Source organism: Solea solea, chromosome 13, assembly GCF_958295425.1.
Source record: "Solea solea chromosome 13, fSolSol10.1, whole genome shotgun sequence".
NCBI classification, from domain to species: domain Eukaryota; kingdom Metazoa; phylum Chordata; class Actinopteri; order Pleuronectiformes; family Soleidae; genus Solea; species Solea solea.
Genome location: NC_081146.1, coordinates 22,319,568 through 22,336,710, shown reverse-complemented (window position 1 = coordinate 22,336,710; position 17,143 = coordinate 22,319,568). Strand labels below are relative to the sequence as shown.

The 17,143-nt window shown below is 41.0% G+C and overlaps 1 protein-coding gene across 1 annotated transcript; it reads right to left on the bottom strand.

The window, feature by feature from the left end:
- Nucleotides 1–206: 206 nt before the first annotated feature.
- LOC131470878 (aldehyde dehydrogenase, mitochondrial-like) lies at nucleotides 207–12,443 on the bottom strand. The gene is made up of 13 exons (XM_058646927.1): nucleotides 12,227–12,443; nucleotides 8,923–9,027; nucleotides 8,214–8,354; nucleotides 7,848–7,927; nucleotides 7,598–7,709; nucleotides 6,802–6,930; nucleotides 6,455–6,568; nucleotides 4,415–4,517; nucleotides 3,990–4,174; nucleotides 3,580–3,744; nucleotides 2,697–2,854; nucleotides 2,151–2,265; nucleotides 207–777 (listed from the first exon to the last, which is right to left on the bottom strand). The coding sequence occupies exons 1-13, from the start codon at nucleotides 12,338–12,340 to the stop codon at nucleotides 745–747; spliced, it is 1,554 nt and encodes a 517-aa protein (XP_058502910.1). The 5' UTR covers nucleotides 12,341–12,443; the 3' UTR covers nucleotides 207–744.
- Between the last annotated feature and the right edge of the window lie 4,700 nt (nucleotides 12,444–17,143).

Sequence of the window (17,143 nt, the reverse complement as noted above, 5' to 3'; positions counted from 1 at the left end):
ACAGCACATTTAATTTAATTTAATTTAATTTAATTTAATTTAATTTAATATTTTTAAATGTGTTCTGTTTCTAATTATAATTACTTTAAACATTTTTCAGATTGTTATGACATGTTTGTGCTGAGTGAGATGACAGGTATTTTGGAAGGTATCACAGAAGGTTTGTGAGAAGCTCCTATGCAATTCAGTGAAAACCGCTTACAATATGATGGTAATTTTTTATTATGGGACTAATTCAAGATTTTATATACATATAAACACAAAAACGAGTACCTCAAATGTATTTATTCTGAAAAATCTCAGAGTCTGCAGATTACAAATACAAAGTGAATGCTGACACTATTGTTATTGCATCAGATCAGGAAGAAAAGCTGGTGAGAATAATTATGCATAATGTATATGTATACGTATTAACAATTTTTATTTATATATATATATATATATATTCTCAGATTCAAAAATTCTTGGTTTGACAACTGGATTTAATTATTATATCATGACTTGAAGTGAGCACTGAAGAGTACTCAAACAAATTCTATATGTTCATGTTTTAACTGGAATGTACTGTGGATGTAGCTTGGCACAGCACTCCCTGCGACCATCTGGTGGAGGATAAAGCGGTAGATGATGATGATGACTGTACTGTGGATGTGTGACACAGCAGTAAAAAACAACCACAACTGAGAACGAATTCCAAGGCAGCCTCCTGGTGACGGTCATCAGCTGTGGACTCACTATAGATGTCTAAGAGTTCTTCTGTGGAACCTTTATGGTCACCTGACAACACACAGACACAAACACTAGGCTCACACTCACGGATAAACAAGTCAAGAATAGTTGGCAATTTATCACCGTGAATAAGCAATAATTCATGTCGACTACACAGTTACAGTATGTTTTCTTATCCCTTTCCCATCTGTACTTGTCATTGTTTGGTGGGTTCCCACATGAGCCCACACAGACGTGATCTAAAGAGCAACTTTTGTGAACATTTGCATTCACACATACAGACGAAAGAAGAACACTCAATGTCATCACACCAGCAGAAGATCCACCCCACACAGCAAGTGGTGAAACTGGATGACTGACCTACATGTTGTTAATTTAAGCCCTTGGTGCAGTTTGTTTGGGTCAGATTGAACTCAGTCCAAGGAACCAGACACTTGTGTGCTTGAAATAGATGGTCTTGGACTGTTTGCAAGTAAACTCTAGAGTGATTCATCACTGGTTGTGAACTGTACCTGCACCTCCACAGCCTTTGTGTTCTCACCCACATCCCCCAATGAGGAAAAAGGGAAACATGGGAGGACAACTGTCCATACTCTGTGTCTGGGAGGTCCCAACTCTTCCTCCTCCACAGGTAAACTAGCACATTGACCAAGAAGCAAAGCCACTGACTACAGTTCAGGACTCACTTGCCTGTAGCCAAGGAATGCTATGATGTGGCAGCGCTGAGGTACACTGAAGAAAGAGTTGGGACCTCCCTGACCTGGAGGACGGCCGCCGTTCATGAGTCTTTAACTGTGTTACAACTAAAGGCCTGTGCATACTACGCAAGAACAGAAACATTTTCATTTTCATTTCATTATTTTTCTCGAGGTGTCAAGAACAAAGTTAGTTCTGGCCAGGACAGTTCATACTTCACCAGAAACTCAAGTGAAGAACTCCTGGGAAGTCCTCATAGGGAATGACAACATTTCTGCAGTAACCACGCCCACTTCAAATTTCTGGCCAATCACACAAGAAAAAAGTTCTGCCCAGATGATATGTCAAGAACAAACTGCAAGAACTCCCAAATGAGAGGGAGAGAGAGAGAGAACACATTTCTCTGTTCTTGCGGAGTATGCACAGGCCTTTAAGAGTGGTTCTCCTGGTTCTCTCAGCTCTTCACTGGGGGATGTAGATGAGTAGCTGCTCTACTGCACCTGCTGCACATCACCAGAGTGGCTGCTGATGCTCCATGTTGCAGAGGTTTGTTTTTTTTAAACCACCCTACATATCCAACCAATAACTGAATGGTATTTCTGTGCACATGACTTCATGCACATGACACATGATATGAATTTATAGTGTGTTTGAGAATGTGAACTCAATGAGCTAAAAGTGAACACACCCTTTGCGGTTAACAGTGGTATACATTTAGTTATTACCGTTTTGACTTCTGTATAGTTGTCCAGGCCGTACTCTCCGAGCTCTCTGCCGTTGCCTGAGGCCTTGTAGCCTCCGAATGGAGCCTGAGCCCCAAACACGTCATAACAGTTAATCCTGGAGAACACACACACACACACAAACAAAGAGAGAGATTAGTCACAATTTGGAAAATATAAAATATTCCATTTATGGGAGAAAGAACATCTACAACAAAATGTTGTTATTATAATAATTATTTTAATAATATTATAAATAAAATCTCCATTTATTTGATTGTAACTGCTGCTGTGATACTTTATCTTAACTTTATTTGACAGTCAACACCACTGCCTGGATGCAACAGAAGTGTAGCACAAAAACAATAGCTAATGATGCAGTAAGAGGCACCAGAACAGCACAGGATAGAGGGATTTGAATTACCTGTAATTCTTCCCAAACTTCATTTTCTATCTATATCTAAAGGTGTCTTTCTGTAAAATGCCTCGGATAGTATTCATTCATTCATTCATTCATTCGTTCAGTGATTTCAGCAGTACCACTCTCACCAGACTGTGCCGGCACGGAGACCACTGGAGATGTAGTTGGCCTTATCAATGTCCTTAGTAAACACACCGGCTGCCAGACCATATTTAGAGTCGTTGGCTCTTGTCAACACCTCCTCCATTGTTTTAAACTTGAGGATCTGCATCACTGGACCAAAGATCTGCAAGAGAACATGTGACAACAGTTTTTTTTTTTTCTTTTATCTTCCCTACTCCAGCACGTTCAGTCACACAGCCACAGTGTAGGGCTGCAACTAAGGATTTTTTTCCATATTGATTAATCAAGTACTTTTTTGGTCCAAGAAATATCAGAAAATGTTGAAAAACGTTGATCCGTGTTTACCAAACCTGGAAATGATGATGTTCTCAAATGTCTTGTTTTGTCCACAAACCAAAAATATTCGGTTTTAATTATTTTTTGAAACCTGAACATATTCACATTTAAGAAGGTAAAAAAAGCTGCAGCCCTACTACCGTGCATCAATAGTTACAGCCTTGCCGATTCATTGCCTACATACAGAGATGTGGAAACTCAAGACTGTGTGAACAGTCCGCAAACAGATGATTTGATCCAGCCCATGAGGCATTTCATGGGGGTAAAAACATAAATTAAAAAAAGCAGTCTCTCACTTATAAGGAAACCGTGTTTACTGGCAAGCACTGATTTGATGTCTTTATATTTCAGGCTAATCTCAAAATAAAACTTTTCCCCATGTCCCTTTAGGGCAGATTAAGTAGGGCAGATTAAGTATGTGGATAGAGGAATATTTATTTTAGTTTTACATTGTGACATAGGGTGTGTTGTTCAACATGTTATGTAAATACATTAAAATTAAAAATAGAAATAACCCTAACCCAATAATATTAATCTTCAGTACTATCCTACCTCCTCTCTGGCAATGGTCATGTTGTCCTGGACATCTCCAAACACAGTAGGCTGGATGAAGTAGCCTCTGTCGGCAGCCACTCCACCTCCACACATGAGCTTGGCTCCCTCTCTCTTCCCGCTGCTGATGTAGCCCAGAATCTTGTTGAATTGCTCCTGATCTACCTGTAGGAGGTGGTGACACAGCAACACCATCAGCTGTGTGGGGAGCCGAGGCACCCAAGAGTTGTAGTGAAGTAAGTTTTTGTATTTAAAAGGGTTCAGTGAGTTAGAATTAGGGACATCGTATGGTGAGTTTGCAGACCGTGACAAAGAGAGGACTCATCTTTCACACACTGGATCTTTAATAGATTAAACGATAATGTGAAAGGAACGATTTATTTGTGATGAAGTGTGTGAGTGTGCGTTACCTGGGGTCCCTGCTCGGTATTTAAGTCAAAGGGATTTCCCACCACTCGTCTCTTTGCACGCTCAACGCTGCGCTCCACAAACTCATTGTAGATGTCTGCCTGGACATAGGTGCGAGAGCCGGCACAGCAACACTGGCCTTGGTTGAAAAACAGAGCATTGTGCGACTGCTCCACTGCGTCTTCCACTGTGAGAGGAAAAGACAAAAAAAATCCCTCGTTGTCATTTGAATTATCAAGCTAACAAAAATAGAACAGAACCTGTAGAAGTATTCTAAATATATTTCTACTTTCTCTCCATTATATTACATATACTGTATATTCCCTCACAGTCTTTAGTGGCTTCATCCAGGTTTTAAAATACCAGGTACTTCTACTAATTTCAGTGTGAAAGGAGGTGCCAGTGGAAAACACATGCAAACACATACTGTTGGCGTCAGACAAGATGATATTGGGGCTTTTTCCTCCCAGTTCCAGAGTGACTTTCTTCAGGTTCGTGCTGCCTGACGCCTGCTGGATGAGATGACCCACCTGAAAGAAAAGACATAGCTCATATTATTTTACTGATGGAGACAGATGTTATGACATTATAATCGTCATCTGCAGCTACTGCTCTTCTGACTGGAAAAGAAAGTGTGATCGCATAATACCTGTTTTGTCCTCTCTCTACCGGCCTACTGTCTGGTTCAGGACTGATTTTAAGATTTCACTGCTTGTTTTTAATGTTTTAAATGGTTTGGTCCTAACCTATATGATTGGATGCATGTCCAGACTCCTGCCACAGTAACAAGATCATCCAACCACCTACTTATGTCTGTACCTAGAACAAGATGCAAAACCTGAGGTGACTGAGCCTTTTCAGTGGCTGCGCCCGGTCTATGGAATGGTTTATCTTCTCATGTAAGTGCAGCCCAGACTCCGTAAACCTTTAAGTCCATGCTGAAAACACACCTCCTCTCCTTCTGCCATGTTTTTGTTGTGCCTGTGCAGCACTTGGGTCAACAACTCCACATTGCTCTCTCTGTGTTTCTCGGTATAGCAGTGTTTAGATCTTGAGATTCTCACGCTGCACACAGGAAGGGATTTTTTTGATGACAAAGACAGATGGTAATTTGACTGAAAGCACAAAGACGTGTCTACAAAAGGTTTCAGAGGTGAATTCTACAGCTCAAAAATCCCTGTCTCTCAGCGGTTTAATGGAACGAACATGTCTTGTCCCTGCCCGCCACTGTGCGGCAGCTGTATACACACAAACATTCCCTCAGTCAGGTCTGACTGAGGCTGCGTATGTTATGTTTGTATAGTATAGTTTCTGTTCACAAAGAAAAATCACAGGCAGAATTATTAAATCATCAAGTTAAACACTGCAGCTGTTAAATCAGTTTCCCCCCACTGGCAGCTTAATGTGCAATGGTTATAGCCAGTTTGCTATGTAAATATTCAACTGTATTTACCAGTTTCAAAATAAATCTGCAAATCTTGAGTGTTTTAAAAAGGTTGCTGAACTCTACTTGTACTTGGACAAGTATAAACAGGAAAACACCAGTATATTTTGGACGAGATAAAGGTCTCAAGGTGACGCTCTGGAATGATGTGGATTTGAAGGGATCACGGAAAACTGTTGGCTAGAAACAGACATGGCCAAATGTGGGCTTGTTTTGGCACCAGCCTAACAGTATAAATATATGGTTGCTTATCCGTAGAAAGTTCATTCAACTATTTCAACAGCTCAGTTGTTGTGTTGAGTGAAGCCCTGTTGTCTGTGTAACACAGGGCACTCTCCGTCGACGATGTGTCGAAACCTGAACTCACCCTTTCATACCAGGCCTGAATGTGACCTTTGTGATGCTTTGTGTTTTAAGTCACAGCTGTAAAGCTCTGATGCGTCACTGATGTAATGTTCTCTGCTCCACGGGGCAATCCAGATGTTCTGGCTTCACTTTTGGGAGTGCTCAGTCATTAGTTGATATTTTGTTTACTTGCTTGCAGGCTTCTGCAAACCCAATGTTAAATATCTTGATGCATTATCACTAAACTCTGTCTTTGCATGTGAGGGCTGTTCAGACCCATACAAAAAGCTGTATTCATGCTGTATTGATACAAGCACCATGGACTGATATATGTCCCATCTTTTAAAGTTATGAATCAGTTTGATGAAGCTGATATGTTGTTATCGACACCTATCTCTCAGTCCTCTCAATCAGAATTGAATTTTTTGTGTTTACATGGCATATTTGTATTCTGATTACTTATGTCCATGTACACTTAGGTACTGTCTTCAAACAAGGTGATAGCAGCTACCACAAGTGTTAAGCTTTCCTGCTTCAGCTCCCAGACAATGGATAGGAAGCACAGTGGAGGTTCCGTTCTCCATGGCTGAAGATGTAGTTACTTAGGGTTAAAGTGATGAACACACAGACACATCATTTACTCAAAAAAGAAAGAAAAAAGGAAGAAACTGTTCCTACCTCTGTGGATCCAGTGAAAGCCACTTTGTCAATGTCCATGTGTCTCGCAATAGCAGCACCTGCTGAAGGTCCCATGCCAGACAGGATATTCACAACACCTTCAGGGAAACCCACCTGAAAGGAGAACGACGTCAGCCAGAGGTGAGGAAATGGTGGTTATACATCCCTCTGCAGTTAACTTACTACTCATGAGAAACAACAATGGTGAAAAGTAAGAATATGAGATGTATGACACGGGTGAACAAAACTGAGAACATTTCAGAGTGAATAAAAAACACTGTTCCTTTGAGTAGCATTTGTGATTATTTGAATTTTTGTGGAGTGTAAATGGGTAAGATACAAAGTACCTCTTTAATCAAGCTGGCCACATAGAGCGCTGTGAGTGGTGTCTGCTCTGCAACCTTCATCACCACAGTGTTACCAGTTGCAAGTGCAGGGCCAAGTTTCCAGGCCTGCATCAGAAGAGGGAAGTTCCACTGCAGAGAGAGAATGAGAGAAGTTAGAGAAATGGCAGTCAAGGACTGAAAACATTAGGGGTGGAACTGTTTTTTTTTGTTCCTCAATTGTTTTTCTGCACACAGACACAGTTTGCCCTGTGTTTCATAATAATTAACTTTATTAATCCCCCTTAGGGGAAATTATTCTCTGCATTTGACACATCTTAGAATTAGGAGCAGTGGGCTGCCACACTGAGTAGCGCCCAGGGAGCAATGGGGGTTGAGTACCTTGCTCAGGGGTACCCCACCCCTTTTGACCTGGTGGGGACTTGAACTGCCGACCTTCCGGTTACAAGCCAAGTTCCCTTTCCACTTGGCCACAGGCTGTCAGTAACACTTCCTCTTCCTCATGCTCAGCATGCATCAGAGTGCCGATCAAACCACACCCAGAGCTCACATTTCTATTCTCCTTTATGAATGTTTGATAATAGATAAGGACTGGAGGGTTCAGCCAACAATCTTATCGTGACATTTGTGCTGACAAACAGCAGGAGCAGAACAAATATTTGACTCAGCCTTGAGGGGGGTGCAGTTAAAAATGGAAATCATAGCACATGCAAATAGAGTAAAAGAAATTTAAAAGCGTTATAGATCGATTCAAAAAAAGACCCTGTAGTGCTAGGCTGTGAATCTTTGTGGCCCTCACCGGAATGATCTGTCCACAGACTCCGATGGGTTCATGTCTGGTGTAGCAGAAATAATCTCCGTCAATGGGAATGGTCTTTCCCTCCCATTTGTCAGCCCAGCCTGCATAGTACCTACATAAAAAACACACACACTTGGTTTAAAGCTCAAAGTAAAGCTACTTGGTCTCATCTAGGAGATCCAGAACATTCAGATCCAAAGAAACTGCAGACGTTTAAGTGCAAATAACACACTAAATAAAGGCAAATTACCTGAGACATTTGACAACAGTGGGCACATCCACGTTGTAGGCAACAGAGTAAGGCTTCCCGTTATCAAGTGTCTCCAGCTCCTGTGGTAACAACACAACATCGGTTCAGCATGCATTGTCATTTTATATTCATGTGATATGAAGTGTTAAATATCATAGATAATTATGAATCTGCATCTTGTTGTTTTTAAATTGCATATATTGTAATTGTGTGTGTGTCTATGTATGTGTATATATATACATACATATACACACACACACACACATATATACATACCATTTGTTTTCAAAGCCAAACCACCTCCATGCGAGTGAGGAGGATCCACGTGTTAACTGTGTATCATGTGATGGCGCAAGATTGACTTACGGCAAGATATGCAGAGTCCCTCTCGATGGCGTCGGCCAGTCGGTTGAGCAGAAGGCCACGATGAGAAGCGTCCATCCGTCGCCACGGTGACCCCAACTTGAAGGCATTTTGTGCTGCCTTCACTGCCTTGTTTACGTCTGCCTGGAAATATATACAACATGATTCATTGAGGCAATTTTAAAAAGGAACATCTCTGCAAGGACGGTGCAGGTTTAAGCACAAGTACAATAAAGATTTATTAAAAGAGAAAAATGTGCACATCAAAAGTGCTCACAGATTTCATTGTGCTTGTATTCAGGGTGTTTTCATTTTTTAAATCATCTGCTAATTTGCTAATGATGTTATCTTTACATTAATTTCACAACCCCATGGGTGTGAACATCAAGAAAAGCCCTGACATTAACATTGATTGGGCGAGATCAAATCACTAATTGTACAGAGTACAGTACGATTTGGTCAGTCACGACCAAATCGCTTGAAAATCGGCCTGCACTCCCTTTGCTTTAATTTTCACACCGTGACCCTACGTACATTGTCATATACAGTCTGTAGGAACAGGTAAAAGGTTCAGGTAGAAATATGTGATTGCAGAGTAAAAAAAACAAACAGTTAGTATCTCAAGTAAAAAGTAACATACATCAGATTCACACAGTATTAGCGTATGTTGTTCATTTACCGCACCGTCACAGGTGCAGGTGAGGCCACTCACCTCATCAGCCTCTGCCACTTGACAGATGACTTCACCTGTAGCTGGGTTGATGGTGGGGAACATCTTCCCACTCGCTGCATCGTGCCACTCATTGTTAATAAACAGCTGAAACATGAAAAACAAACAAATGGAGCGTTACATTTGGTTTCCACTTATTTTTTAGGAGAAAAAGACAACTGTGTGCTGTGGACAAGACTTAGGGCAAGAATAACGGCGTTAAACAAAGTCTCATTATAAAAAAGAGCCAAAATCAGCAAAAGAAAAACATCAAAACAGCCCAAATATTTTACATGGGATAAACAATTTACAACAATTTATCAACAGTGTTCCTTAGTTTGTTTAAAAAAAATAAAAAAATAAAGAATTATTTACTGAATTAATTGTAGAACTTTCCAGCAGGCAAAACTATCACTATTTATTGTTATATGTGACAGACATTATGTTTCAGATAATCTCCAGTCTGTGTGTTTGGAGCATGTACGGTTCTAATTAAAGCTCAGTTGGTATCAAAGCACTGTTGTCATCAATAATCAACTATATAATTATAATTACAAACTAACTGCGTGTGTATCTGAAATAAATCTTCTTAAAGACACTCAAGTTGATCCTGCCAGTCATCAGAACCTGTATGACTGGTCTGTTTTACAACCTAACTGTGTGTGTATCTGAAATAAATCTTCTTAAAGACATTTAAGTTGTTCCTGCCATACTTGTTCTGGTTTGTGTTGATGATACCGTGTGTGTGTGGAGTTCATAACCTCACTGCAAGTCTTCTCCTGTGTGACACAGTGCAGTTTGCTAACTACACCATTAAGATTATACTTGAGCAGAAGACCATCAGCTACTGGGATGTGTTCACTCTCCACAGTGTCCTTTGAGAGACAAAGGAAACTTCTAAAATCAGGCTCATCAGGCGGGCCAGCTCGGTGGTAGGAATGAGGCTGGACCCTCTGGTGACAGTGGCAGAGAGAAAAACTGTGGACAAACAAGCTGAGCATCCTGGACAATGCCAGCCACCCTCTGCACACTGTCATCAGCAGCCAGAGGAGCCACAGAAGCCTCAGCAACAGGCTGCTCCTCCCCAAGTACAGGACCAACAGGCTGGGGGACTCGTTTGTCCCCCGGCCATCAAACTGTACAACTCCTCACTGGGGGGGAGGAGGGCAAACAAACAAACAAAAAAAAAAAAAAAACAGTACAACCACAACAATAACATAATAACATGTGCAATAAAACCATAGACATGTGCAATAAAACTGTAGGTGTGTGTGTGTACCTGTGATGATGTGTGTATATGTATGTATATACATATATGTATATATGTGTGTATGTGTATATGTATGTATGGATGTGTATACATGTAGATGTGTATGTGTGTATGTATGTATATACACACACAGGTGTTGTGTGTATGTAGGTATACATACATATATATAGCATGGGTCACTTTCATTTTTATTTTTATATTTTTATTTTTATTCTTATCTTATTTTATTCTACTCTCTATTTTTAACAGTGCTGTGTGTGGATGCTGGAGCTGTTAATTTCCCCGAGGGAACCTCCCAAAGGGATTAATAAAGTCGTCTGTCTGTCTGTCTAAAATGGCACCTTTTACTCAGGTGCAGCTGTAAATAAGAAATGAAGATTGATTTGTTTGTACAAACCCGTTTCCAGTTGACAGTGGAAGATAAGGTCGAGCCACATTCTTATTTCCACCACTGAGGATGGTGTTTGTATGTTTGCACGAAAGGCTGCAACTAATTATTGAGTAATATCTCAATTATATTCTTGATTAAACAACTGGTAATTTAATTATTCAGTTGTTTCTTCCATAAAATGTCCCAATGTCAAAATATGACAATGTCCTCATTCAGGGCAGAAACTAACCCCAATTAACCTGTCGATTATTCTCTCGGTTAAATTGAGTAATCGTTTGGTCCATACACTGTCAGAAAAGGTTGGAAAAAGGAAATGATGAAATGTCTTGTTTTGTCCCCAAACCAAAGGTTTTAATGATTTCAACCAGATAATATTCACATTTAAAAAGCTGAAAAGTTAAAAATAGTTTAGATTTAGTAATCGATCAGCCCTGGTTAACAATATTCAGTTTACTGTCATGAACAGTAAAAACATAATTACTTTTAACAAGCTGGACTTTTTTTCTTTTTAAATACCCACTTAAAAAGGTGTGTAAAATTCTGAGAGTTCTTTTTATCTTGTGTGCAAAATACATGTTGAAGGTCACCACAAAGGCTTCATGTATGTGGTTTGTTGACCACAGAGATAAGTTGCTTTTATAACCTTGTAAAGCTAAAGAGTTTGAAACATGCCGTTGTTATAATGCATTCTGTGCAGAGACAACCAGTTACCAAGGTTAAATCAGCAAAAAGCATTTTAGCTGAGTCATGCTTGAGCTGTTCATTTCTTTTGAAAGAGAGAACAATATTTGTGACACAGTTGAAGAATTAGATCTTTGAAATGACTCATGGTCATTTTCAACATATTCATAGTTCATAAATGATCTGAAAAGGACAGTATCCGACTAATATCGATATCAGTAGTTTGTGGTGTCACAAAAAGTGGTATTGTCCCTAGTTGTATAATCATTTCCAGAGATAAATGCATTATTCTACACATGTCTCATTCCCACAACAGAGGAAGCTGGGATTAAAAAAATAAATAAAATTGACAACAAAGTTGAAGTCAAAGTCACTTTCTTCAAAGAAAATAAAAGCCACAGTGTTTGACCACTTGAACATGTGGAAACTGGTGAAAGTGAAAGATTTGTAAATATTCATCCAGTCTTTGGTAATGACGGTAGTAGATGGAGGAGCACAGTGTAGATAGATAGATAGGTAGATAGATAGATAGATACTTTATTCATCTCACAGAGAAATTCGCAGTTCAGCAGCTCCAGAATATGTTACAAGATAGAAACATAAGAGGCATGCAAGTCTATGTACAGTGTAAGCTTAATGAGTAACCTGACCGGGCCTTACTAACTGACAAGTACATAAATCCTGTCTGGACTGACAAGGATTGCGCAGCACCTTTTAGTCTGGGTTCATTTTCCAGAGTCTGGAAAAAAAAAAGAACTTTTCATGAACGCGACGAGCAACAGTGAGAAGGCGCTCGGTTCGATTTCTATCGCCGTTAATGCTTCAAAAATACCGCGAGCCAGTGATTATTGACATACTGCCCTGCATTTATGAGCAACAACGATATCACAGTTTCCTGAAAACGTGTCGTTTGCATGTTTTTTTGTTTGCTTTTTCCTGTGTCCCACGCTCGAACAAAGTAGTACCTTGTTGTAATGGACCTCCGGTTTGCCACTCGGTGCTGGGATGGCGGCGGCGGAGAAGGGACGTGACGACAAGCGACTCAGTCCGGGGACTGTTCGAGCAAAGAGACGCTGCATGGTTCTTCTGATTCTCCGTCTGCAAGTGCGAGCTCTAACGCCTCGGACTTCCACCACGATATCTCACCGACACACTCTTTCACTTTTTCTGTGTTCTGTTGTCGCGTAAGACCGATAGAGGGCGCTGTTGTATACAGTGAGTGTCGAGCAGGTGTCCCAAACTAGTATCTGGCAGTCTTGTATAAAGGACCCAAAAGGGATCCTTTGACATTTAAGTATGCAAGTATAGTTAATATAAGTAGGTAGGACACAAGTATATGACATTTGTTGTACTTAAGCATTACAAATCAGAATCAGAATACTTTTATTATCCCGTTTTTAACGTTTTTGTAACGACAAAACGGAAATACCATCGTTTTTCGTTTTGAACCATAAACGAAAAAGTGGCGTTTTTTCGTTTTTGTTGTCAAAATCAAAAAACGAGAAATGAGAAAACCAAATTAAAATAAACCTGCCGATTTTGGGTTTTTTCTGTCTGAGGAACGAAGTGAAGGACAGGAAGTCAGGTAACCAAAAGTAAAAGCAAATACTTCAAAATAAAAGCCAAGCGGATAGATAGTGATGTTTACCCTCGCTACCACTAGGTGGCAGTATGATAGTATTTAACTGTATGCCTGGTTTTCTCATAGGCCTATAATTGTCCAGGTTATTGATAGAGATGTATTGAATGATATTCGTTTCATCTGGTATTTGTTGGTTTATTTGCAACATGTTTAGGCCTGTATACAGCATGTATTTTATCTCTATGTTTTTATCATTTCAGAGTCATGAAATCCGCTTGCGCACGTCAGTAGCGTACTTCCATCATCCCCCTGTTTATGGGAGAAGGGTCTAACTGTCTAACTGCAGACCCTCAGACCACTACACGACACACACACACACACCCTCACACTACACGACACGCCTTCTCAACTCTGACCGGGTCACAGAAGAGACTGCGTCTGAAACGTGATGACGTTTACGTTGGCGATGAAGAAGGATGAAGAGAGAGAACCTCGAGTTTAAAAACAACACAAAACCACGTGTTCTACTCGCACAATGACGGAGGAAAAGGTAAGAATGGATAGAGAGCACATTTTTATATTGAACACTTATATTGAACATTTTTATATTGAACACAAAAGTTCTGTCAACAGTGTCATTTGATTAGATTAAATTCAGTTAGCCTGCATATATTTTAGGATAGGCTTATTGGCAAATGCAATCCAGTTAATTTCTACTTGATTCTGGATTAAACATTTTCCCATGTTAAAAATACAAAATACAATTTAATTTTAAAATTCTCTTCTAGAGCAACACTACATTAACCCATGAAACAGGCGCTGAGCTGAGGAGATACAAAGAGGAACTACACCGACGGTCAAGTGCGGTGTACGGTGGTAAGTCTATATTATCAAATATTTTTTTAATTTCATTGCTGAAAGGCCTTCATTTCCCCATGAGCCTTACATATTATGAAATATGATGTTATTTCTGTTTGTTTAGAACCATTGAAAAAAACTGTAGACTATATTGGCGGTGATTCGCTGAACATCATACGTTGGGTGCACATTTAGACACAGGATCCAGTGGCGGCTTTGCGAGTTCCAGTATTTTATTTGTAAACAGGTGATGAGGGGTAATGGTGGATGATTTTGTCTATGAAAATGATAAAGGAAATATTACAATATAGAAAGTATCAAATATACAATAAGAAATTAAGTTGTCCTAGACTTACATCAGTAATGCATCCACTCTTACATTCCTCTCTTAGGCAGAGGGTTAAACACAGGAATCTAATATAATGAAACACAAACAATAAGTAAATCTTCAAACAAAATGTGGTATCAACCAAATGAATCAGTAAATGAGTGAATGTCTATAAAACTCACAGCAGTGTTCCTTTGTTCTCCTGGATTTGTTTGGAGGGAAGAAAAGGGGGGTCAAAGGGAGGAAGGGGCGGGTTATATAGGGTTAGGGGCGTGGTCCAGGTAGGTGTGGCAGTGACGAGGCAGGTGAGGAGGAGACAGGTGAGGTGGAGACCTGGGATTTTAACAGCCGCCCCTTCAAATGGTACATTTGAATTCTACAAATCACAAGTTAGTGGTGAGAGTTAGGTTCAAGTGGTGGAAGAATGACGAGCCGGGCCACTGGTCTAAGAAACTTCTTGTCTTTAGATGTAACCTCTACAGTTCGGGTCCTTCCATCATGACTGGGTAGGATGCGTGATACTTTTCCTACAGACCATAAGCCTCTAGGCAACTGGGGGTCCATCAAGAGTACTACAGTCCCCTCCTTCAGATTCTGGGTGTCCTTTTGCCACTTACTCCGTGTTTGTAGGTTGGGAAGGTAGTTTCTAATGAAACAGGACCAAAACTGATCAGCTAATATTTGACTGTGCCTCCATCGTCTCCGTCCAAGCATGTTAGTGTCTGCATACACAGCCTGTGGAAGGGAAGCGTCTCGCCGCCCCATCAAAAGGATATTTGGAGTTATAGGGTCAGGGTCTGCTATGTCAGAGGATGCATATCCAATCGGCTTAGAATTCAGAATTCCTTCTATTTCCACTAGGGTTGTGTGCAAGACCTCGTCAGAAACGGTTTGACTTCCTACAGTTACTCTGAGAGCAGTTTTAATGGACCTGATTTCTCTTTCCCACATTCCGCCAAAATGAGGGGCATTTGGAGGATTAAAGTGGAACTGTATCTGGGATTTACTTAACTGTTCTCTCAGGTGTGGATTCATGGCAGCAAATGCCTCTCTCAGTTCTCTGTTTCCTCCTTTAAAGTTGGTGCCACAGTCCGAAAGGAGCTCAAAGGGCTGTCCTCTACGTGCAATAAAACGCCTGAGGGACATAAGAAAACTGTCAGAGTCAAGGCTATTCAATAGTTCAATATGAATGCATCTGGTGGTCATACACTTGAACAGTATTCCCCATCTTTTTTCTATCCGTCGTCCCAGTTTAATATTTAGGGGGCCAAAACAGTCTACTCCTGTAGACCAGAAAGGGGGTTTCCATAACCTCAGCCTGGAGGAAGGTAGGTCTGCCATTTTCGGATAGACTGGTTTTGCCCGCCATTTTCTGCACTCAGTACATGACCATTGATGTTTTTTAACAGCTTGTCTGCCTCGGAGGATCCAGTAAGCACGGCGTATTTCGGCAAATACTCTATCAGGTCCTGGGTGCAAGAGTCTCATGTCATAGTCCTGAATCAGAAGCTGTGTTAGAGGATGTTTAGGATCAAGTACTATGGGATGGATAGTATCAGGATCAAGATCTGTAATCTGTCTAAGTCTTCCACCCACTCTTATCACTTCCAGTGTTTCATCAAACTCGGGGGAAAGAGATAACAGACGGCTATGGGGGGAAATTTCTTTACCGGATTTCAGTGCTTGAAATTCCTCTGGGAAACTCTGGGATTGGGCATGAGAGATTAGTGCAATTTCAACTTTGGTTCTCGATATGCTTGTAGGGTCAGAATTTGAAAGACAGGTTGCGGTTTGCATTATTTGATAGGTGGCATCTAACAGATTTGTCCAGGAGCTGTATTCCTTTGGATTGGGTAAGTCATATGGCTTAGCGGTTTGTGTGAGACCACAGAAAAGGGGTTTTCTCAACTCTGTGGTTATCTCTTTAGCTGGGGTTGGACAGACAGGCCATTGACTAGAAGGGAGGTGAAGGAATGCAGGACCGTTATGCCATCGATGTGTGCTAGTCAGCTCTTTGAGCGGCTTACCTCTGGTAATATCGTCTGCTGGGTTTTGTTTGGTGTCAACATACCTCCAGTCACTGGCTGAGGTTAGTTCAAGTATCTCCACAATTCTGTTGGCCACAAATACCTTATACCTGCAGGACTCAGAGTAAAGCCATGTTAATACTACAGTGGAATCAGACCACAGGAAAGTTCTGTCAATGGGGACCGTTAGTTCAGATTTGATCAGTTTACTTAGCTGGGCTCCAGTCAGGGCTGCAGATAACTCCAAGCGGGGTATAGTTAGCTGCTTCAGGGGGGCAACACGTGATCTGGCCATTACAAGTGAGACATTAGTTTCCCCCAGCTCGTTTGTTGTTTTCATATATGCTACTGAACCATATGCCTTTTCTGAAGCATCACAAAAAATGTGCAGTTCTCTCTCTGTTACTGTTGATGAAGCATGGGGGTTGTTACCGTCGTACCACCTGGGAAAGGAGATGTGGGCCAGATTTGGAAGTTCACTCTCCCACTCATCCCAGGCATGTTGTAAGTCACTTTTAGGTATTGGCTGATCCCATTGCTTGTTATTTACCCAGAGCTGCTGGAGCAGGACTTTGGCTCTGGTGGTAAATGGGGTAATGTAGCCCAACGGGTCATATTGTGAGGCCAGCACTTTATACACATTTCTCATGGTTAGAGTTTGGTAGGAGACAGGTCTGTGCCTATAGCCCAAGGTGTCAAAAACACAATGCCAGCTGAGTCCGAGAGCACCCTCTACAGGATCTACCCGGTTCTGGGTCAGCCAGAGCTCAGCACTGTCTGATCTGGCAGCTGCTGGTAGGTGTTCAACAACAGATGGAAAGTTGCTTGCCCACTGCCTAATTTCGAATCCACCAGTGGATAACAGGGCCCTTATTTTCAGGAGGAGCTCTTTTGCTTTGTTGGGGCAGGGAAGTGATCTAAGGCAGTTATCTACATAGAATGATTTGAGAACAGTTTCAACCACCTCCTCGTTCCCTTTACTGTGCTCCTGCACATGTCTTTGGACGGCATATGTCGCGCAGCAGGGGCTACATGCTGTACCGAATGGGAGCACTTGCCATTCATATACTGTTGGGTTTTCTTTCCG